General features: G+C 48.5%; 1 protein-coding gene across 1 annotated transcript in view; it reads right to left on the bottom strand.

Moving 5' to 3' along the window:
- Positions 1-2232: 2232 nt before the first annotated feature.
- LOC106815050 (methylthioribulose-1-phosphate dehydratase-like) overlaps positions 2233-8710 on the bottom strand; it is a 20485-nt gene continuing 14007 nt past the window's right edge. The window contains exon 5 of the mRNA XM_014819474.1: positions 2233-2330. Within this exon, the coding sequence (XP_014674960.1) occupies positions 2233-2330 (98 nt within the window). The remainder of the gene's footprint in view (positions 2331-8710) is intronic.

Genomic DNA, 8710 nt, shown 5'->3' with positions numbered 1-8710 from the left:
TTGAATTTAAATAAGCGTGATCGGTGGGAGGGGAGGGGTGGGGGGAGCGGGCGGACGCCGTGAGCATCGCGTGCGGCTCGTTACGTCACGTGTATTGATAATGCGAGCGCGCGGGGCGCGAAGCAGCGATTCAGCGCAGGAAGCAAATCCACGGCGGTCGCGTCGATTCAGCAAAACATTTGCCCATTAGCGGTGCGTCAGGCGCCTGCCTGCTCGCCGTGCGCGTGACCGGCGCGGGCGCGGCGCACGTGGAGAACGCGGCTGCTCGCCACTCTGACGTCATCACCTCCGCTCAGCGACGACGTCGCGGAAGTTGCGCCCGGAGTTGTGCCTCCCCCTCCCCCTCCCCACTGAGTTGTGCCTCCCCCTCCCCCCTCCCCCCTGAGCGGGCGAGCGCTCCGATTGTAGTTCCCTACGTAACGTCACGTCGTGCCTACGTTGAGTTTACATCGTTCTGTCGTGCCTATTGAAATCTGATTGTTTTCATGCCTGATCATCACCGTCAATGCGAGGCCACGCGGCTAGCTATGCTTGCCATCGACCTATCCGCCCTGACATGCACGATCAATGGGCATCTCTCTCCTGAATCACTGCTCCTGCGATAAAAAGACAATGCTCGACATAGTATCGTCAACAAGTGTGGCAAAGTCAACACTTTTGTACGAACGCGTGGATAACACGCACGAGCTAGAGACAACGTTATTTCCCTCAGATGGAAAGGCCAACGCCAAACGTTTAACGCAGTGAACCGAGTCACAGCTAAAAGGTCCCTATATATCGCACACCGTCAGACACTCACACGATAAGGTGCTGTGGTGAAAGAACGAAGTATACGCACACACGCAGTGGCACCGGCAGGAAGTGCATATCGGTTGCAGTTCGTCCCAGTTTTTAGCTCGTATCCGGCCAGTGGGCAGATGTGTACCGAGTGTGAAGTGATGTGAACATATTGCCAGGCACATCAAAACCTATCACATCACAGTGCGGCGCGGGACTTCCGACAATGACGATGAAAAGAAGGATCGGACTTAAATCAATCCGAGCCAAAACCCCAAAAGCCCCTCTCTCCCGTAACAATCCCAGAACCTCTTCCGAGAATATGGACGTCTCCTCTAGTATTATTTACGCCTAATTTTGTATATGACAACACAAGTATTTTATACCTTCGAGGGAAACTAATAGGTAATAACTGTATGTCTCTATAATATCAAGGGTACTATACATACATACTATACATACATATATATACATACTATACATAATAGAGATCTCTATTACGTATTCTTGATAGTATCAAGCGATACCACTATAATATGAGGAAATGTCTGTGTAATGTCAATCAATGACTGTAATATCTGTCAGTAACCCTATAATATCAGACAATGTCTCTGTAATATCAATCAATGATTGCAATATCAGTAATAAAAATAATATCAATATAATAATGATTGATGTAATATCAATCAAAAACCCTATAACATCACTCAATGTACAAGCAGGCAGGCAATTAACCAGTACTGTCATAATGATAAGCCTGTGCTACTGCTCGTTTATGCTAGCAATGAGCAGCGTTTACACAATTAATTCATTTTAATTAGCTAAATTAACTTAAATATTGTTGATTAGGTGTTCATTAAAATGCCACGCAACGTGATGAGTTGCATTATTTGTGACGTTACACACCGACACTAGGGCTTCTGTATGTAGGTGTATTGTACTATTGCTCGCTGGCCTAACTTGGTAGCCGGCCACGCTGCGTCTCTACTACGTGTGTACATGCAACATACACAGAAGCACGCAGTCACGCATACGCGCGCGCACGCACGCACACGCACGCCTATACGCCAGCGCGCACGCCCGCCCGCCTGCACGCACGCCCGCACGCACACCCGCACGCACGCATGCCCGCACGCACGAATGCCCGCACGCATGCACGTACGCCCGCACGCACGTACGCTCACACGAATGCCCGCCTGCCCGTACGCTCGCACGCTCGCACGCACGCACTCCCACACGCCCGCACGCACGCACGCACGCACACCCGCATGCCCACACAAACGCCCGCGCCCCCGCCCGCGCCCCCGCCCTCACGCACGCGTGCCTCGGCGCGGCCGTCCGAACTCGAGGTCCTATCTCCTCGGCGTGTTCTCGATGCATGGGAATGCGCTAAGGAGCTCTCTAGCGGTAGCTGCCGCCGCCCCTGTGACCCTTCCTGATGCCCATTGGCATCATCTATAAATGGGTGACGCGCAGCCTCGGCTCTTCGTTAGAGATCCTTCGCCATTCACCCGCATGCTGTGAGAGCTGCGTGTGGATGACGGCCGTTGCGGCTGCAAGGGCCCGACGACGCCGGAGCGACCGTTTCATAGCGTCGCCGGCGCAGCAGAACGACATATAGAGAGACCAGACGACATAATAGAGCAGACGACATAATAGAGCGGGACGACATACTTAGAGCAACGACATAGTAGAGCGGAGACGACAGTATGAGAGCAGCACTATATAGAGCAGACAGAGCATATAGAGCAGAGACATATAAGCAGACGACATATATGAGCGCACGACCATCATAAGAGCAGACGAGCATATAGAGCGAACCGACATATAGAGCAGGACGACCATACAGTAAAAACCCGCCGTATAAGCAACCATAATTTAAGAAACAGTTTGAGGCTGAAATTTCCCATTTCGTGACCCGCTTTACAGAAAACCTGGTGTGTGAGGCTAAGATTTTTAAAGTAGTGTCTTAATTTCCATGAGATGAAGACTTTAAAAACGAACACAGCTAAATAAAAAAGACGGGGGAGCCTCAACAGCATATCGATGCCAATAACAATTGCCAATGCCAATTCGCCCAATGCCACGATGCCCTCAACATAACCAATGCCAGGTCACCCCTGCATTTTATTGAGACACGTACGCATTATTTCATACTACAGTAAAAACCCGATAACAAAACCACGGATCGAGTTAATGGGTTACGTTAAGCATGATTGTAATGTATTCTGTATGAATCCACACCATTAAAAAAACAAAACATGTGCAACAACTAACACGTCTCCATATAACACACTTACACAATAACACTACTGCTACAAAAAATTAAAATGGTAAACACAATGCATCACAGTCACTACCGCCGGGGTGATTCCGGCTCCGGACAATATTAAAAGTAGAAACCAAATATGAAACCTATTTAAGAACCTTTGAGCCCTAATTTTTCCAGTAAGCACCATTCTGATGTAAGAACATTTGAGGCTAACTTTGGAAAAAAGTCATGTTCTTATACGCGGGTTCTACTGGTATAAGCAGCGTGATGTCAATATAGAGCAGACAGACGACATATAGAGCAGACGACATATAGAGCAGACAGACGACATATAGAGCAGACGACATATAGAGCAGACGACATATAGAGCAGACGACATATAGACGGAGCACATAATAACGCACAGACAGACAGACGACATATAGAGCAGACGACATATAGAGCAGACGACATATAGAGCAGACGACATATAGAGCAGACAGACGACATATAGAGCGGACGACATATAGAGCAGACGACATATAGAGCAGACGACATATAGAGGCGCGACGAATAAGACGACAATTAGTGGGAGACTATTAGAGCAGCACACATAGAGCAGACGGACATATAGACAGACAGCACGACATATAGAGCAACGAATTAGAGCAGCAGACGACAGATAGAGCGGGACGACCAGTTATAGCAGCGGACGACATTATAGTGCGGCAGGGGGGCGGGCACATATCTAGAGCCAGACGACATATAGGTGCAGCGACCATATAGAGCGGCACACATATAGCGGACATAAGCTGCAGACGACATATGTCGAAAGCGAGCACGACTATAAGAGCAGACGACAAATAGCGAGCAGCACAGTAATGACATATAGAGGGCGACATCATAGAGCGGACGACATATAGCGCAGCAACACTATAGAGCAGGACGACCGAACATATAAGACCGGACGAATATAGAGCAGCGACATCATAGAGGCGGACGGACATATAGAGCGGACGACATACCTAAGAGCGGACTCAGACAGTAAATAGAGCAGACGACATATAGAGCGGACGACATATAGAGCAGACGACATATAGAGCAGACGACATATAGAGCGGACGACATATAGAGCGGACGACATATAGAGCAGACGACGCTAGGTAGAGCGGGTACTACAGATAGTGCAGACGCATATTAGGAGCAACGACTATAGAGCGGCACGACATACTAGAGCGGAACTATATAGAGGGAGGACGACATATAAGATGCAGACACCATACTAGACGGACGACATATAGACGCGGACGACATATAGACCGCGCACGACATATGAGGCGGGAAGATATGTAGAGGCGCGGAACGAATATAGAGCAGACGAATCATAGAGCGGTACGACATATAGAGCAGACGACATATAGGAGCAGACGACAGTATAGGCGGAGACCATATAGAGCGCGACATATAGAGCGGACGACATATAGTGCAGACGACATATAGAGCAGACGACATATAGTGCAACAACTTCCTCAGCAATGGAGCAAGCCGCCGCCTCTGTGCTAGCTGTAGCTGGCTACTGCTACTGCTACTGGCTACTGTTACTGTCTACTCAGCTACTGCTACTGTACTGTATACTGCTACTATTACTACTGCTTACTATGCTCACTGCCTACTGCTACTGCTACTGCCTACTGTCCTACTGCTATGGCGTATCTGCTATGCTACTGCTACTGCTCACTGCTATGCTGCGCTTACTGCCTGGCAGCCAACTGCTACTGCTACTGCTGCACAACTGCTACTGCTGACTGCCCTGCCAAGCAACTCGCTAGCTCGCCCTCACTGGCTGCCAGCCAACTGCTACTGCTACGCTCTCTGCTGCAGCAACTGCTACTGCTTACTGCTACTATTACTACTGCTGCTACTGCTGCTATACTGCTACTGCTACGGCTACTGCTAGTGTACTGCATACTGTACTGCCTACTGCGCTACTGCTACTGCTACTGCTACGGTTACTCCCCTACTATTACTACTGCTGCTACTGCCTGCTTCACTGACTGCTACTGCCCTACTGCCCTTATCTGCCCTACTGCTACTGCGACTGCTACTCTACTGCTAACTCGACTGCTAGTGTACTGTACTGCTACTGCTATCTGCCTACTGTTACTGCTACGGCTGCTTACTACTGTACTGGCCTGATGTTTACTGCTGCCAGCAAACTTGCGACTCTACCTGCGGCAGCAACTGCTATGTAGCTGCCTGCAGCAACTGCGACTTGCGCTGGCAGCAACGTGCACGTGCGGTGCAAGCAAGGTGCCTATTGCTACTGCTTGACTGCCTGCCAGCCAACTGCTAGTATGCTCGGACTATGCTTAAATGTCGTACCCATTGACTTCCGCTGCGACCACGGCTGTTCCTACTGACTACTTACACTACTACTTACTGAGATTATCAGGTTGCTATCTTATAATGCTTGAGTTTAAAATATTGTTGAATGTAGGTATTACCATGCAATTGGGAACGTCCAAGCGTAAGCAAACGGGGTTGGTGGGCCTGCAGGGCTTTTACAAGGTGGCGGGAAGTGAAATTAGATTGCTCCGGTTGATGGTAGGACATTGAGGCCTCTTTGGTAGTCTGTTTCCCTTGGGGACGCCTCTATTGGCTGGATGGCGAGATGTTGGGAGTGTTTGATACAGATAAGTCGGTGGTCCGGTCAGCAATTAGGCACAACGCAGTGTTAGATTGGAGTTACTCTGACAGCTTGCGTGCTGTCCCGATTGTTTAAGGGTCAGATAATCACTAGTGCAGTAGGTGCCAGTGTGCTAGAACGTCGTGCATGCCAGGGAAGTTTTGTTGCCGATTCGGTAGAGCGAAACAACTGTGTTAGTTAATGAAGCAGCCTCCAGTTTGATGCTGGCGGTGCACAGGTTTTTCAGCAGGAGCCAGGCCATGCTGTTGCAGGTTGACCCAAACCCGTAATGACTGTACTAGGTGATTTCTCCCAACGGGTCCGCGCGCGTGTGGATCTTGACCAACACTAGGCGGATTGATAATCACCTAAGACAAAGTAATTTATTAGACTTTCGGACGGCGTGCAATGATGGGGCATCGAGTTCTTCGTAGAACTTGCCTTGACATCGTCAGGATGGTCATCGTTGGTCCTAAGCACTAACCATTGTCGAGGTGCGGTTAACCTCAAGGGGAGCTGCTAGTGTCAGTAAGGCGGTTTTGTTATGCCTTACATATCAGACAACAACAACAAACAACAACAACACAAATAATAATAATAATATAACAACAACACAACAACATCAACAGCAGCAGCAAACACACACCACAACTAACACTCCCACCACACACCGCACCACCGCCGCTGCGCTGCCGCCGCCGCCGACCAATAAGCAACAAGATCAGCAATTAAACACAGGAAAAGACTCGATGAGATGAATGAAGCACGCAAGTACATACTGCGTCACTTAAGTATGATATCGTTTTATTGATCAGCATTCCATTTCTGTTGAAGAAGTGAAAAACAAAAACAGCTTAATGTTTGAGTTTCTTTCAAACAACACTCAACAGACACACAATCAACCATTCGTATATTAAGAAAAACATTTGCAATCGAAAAATCCCATATTTCCCATCCTATGAGATTGGCATTTAATCTTTAAGATATATGTATCTGCCCTATCACGACTAGGGCAAGTTAAAAACATACAATAATCAAATCTTTTACTACTGTGACCGGATGTAACGACAATTTTTGGCTGCTAAAACAAATGTCGTGCACTGTTCACACAAAGGTTCGCAGTCACACGTTCAGTTCAGCAGTAATCAATCCTTTCAGATGGCAATTCCATTGCCCATCATAGTGCATGACCAAGCAACACAGAGTAAGATAAAAAGAATTCTTTGAAATTCTCTGAAATCTCCTTTCTACACTACAATCTTCCACCCATATACATTGCACTAAATCCAGAGTAAATTGCCGTTAAACTTCCACGGACTACACTCCAACTGCAGACTTGGTCGGAGGTATCACAATTACAGGTAAAATTCCGCTATAATAATGCAAGTTGCTTCACAGGTAAGCATGGACCTTCGAATGGGCTTGAGTGATGTAGGCTATATTACACAAGGCGGCTTGTAGGTCATATCGCAGCAGGCATTTGACAAGTGGCCTGTAATTCACTACCACTTTTACGATTTACAACATTAAACGTTACATGTTAAACACTTAACATATCACATTCGCTAATCTCACCAACGGTATAACATATGAGCGGAAATTTATCATGCCAAAATCAAATCGATATAACCAAGAGATAGAGTAGACCATGTTATATATCTACTTCTTGCGATCTGCAGCCGATATAGTCCCGCGCGAAGCGCGGAAAACGACGCCTCGCCGGCGATTCTAACGACAATTTCGCTACCCCCCACTGCCAACAAGGCTTACCCAAGTCTTTTAGGTAAAGGATAAAAGGCCTATAATCGCTCAATTTAGGCAGTGTGTGGCGATTCCACAAGCCTTTTCACTACGCAGTAGGTAGAGGCTGAATAGAAATGGCTCGTAATTGCTCGTGTTGCTGGTCGTGCGCGTTTCGCTTTTCGTCTAGAAAGCGGAGTTTCCATGTGGTGTTATCATGCCATGAACATTGATTCTGCGTACATATCGCGTCTCATCAGATGGCGCATCACGAGACCATGTTCATCCGGCAATTCACCGAGTTTTTGTTCACGCGGCTCCGGCGCTTAAGGCGTAGACTTGCTCCCTGGTCGACAAGTTCTACACGCCTCAGGACTAACTTGAACGTTTCATTGTAGCCAAGATAGAAACAGTATACGCCACCGCAGTCTAGGCCGATCCATGCCTTAAATTTAGAAGGCAGGAGTCCTTGTGACCGGTGGGAGGTTCAGTGGGGGGGATACCTGTCGTAAGAGTACTTGATCTCTATTCCTTCTAACGTTAACTCTGGTACTATATAAAATTGCGAGCACCCATGTAGTTTCTCCATTGCAGTTAATTGCCATGTAATATAGTTGCTTTAAATGTCGATTATGTTCTCTTATTGTGTGGGCGCAAGACTTGATCCATAGTCAGCACGCTGCCTACTTGAAGGTGCTGATCAGCAGCGATAGCCGTGAATATTTATTTTCAGGATATGCCCGGCCCTCCGGCGGGGGCGTCGCGGCGGCTTGTCCCCCCACCGACTGAGGTTCGGAGGCACCTGCACCTTGGCCTTGAGAAAACCAGCTGAACACAGAGAAGCAAATGGAATTTGGAATTTCCACAGGGAGGCGGGGAGGGGCGCAGTCAGACATGAAGTATTTTCAAAGAACCAAAAAGGATTTAACATTTCAAGCACGTAACGGGAGCCTCCCGCCTTATCAGCACGTAGCTTATCTGTACGGCCAGTCAGGTGCAGCTTGTAGATCGCCATTGATTGTGCCGGTCCGTCCGAGTCAGTCCGGCCCGGGTGCATGGCACGCGTCCCGGCCCGGGTCAGTGCGAGTTAGGTTCCAACATGATTGGGGGCCTCGAGCCCGAATCTTACAGGAGACTTGCCTGTGCGAACGTACGGCGCACGAAGTGTGGCTGAGCGACTCATTGCGGCGAGTGGAGAGAAGCCAACGCCGGCCAACGGGCAGTGCGTATCCGAAAAGGCCAGTTGGGATGGTCTA

This window comes from Priapulus caudatus, unplaced genomic scaffold, assembly GCF_000485595.1.
Source record: "Priapulus caudatus unplaced genomic scaffold, Priapulus_caudatus-5.0.1 Scaffold1030, whole genome shotgun sequence".
Classification (NCBI taxonomy): Eukaryota; Metazoa; Priapulida; class Priapulimorpha; order Priapulimorphida; family Priapulidae; genus Priapulus; species Priapulus caudatus.
This window is presented reverse-complemented; position numbering and strand designations above follow the sequence as displayed.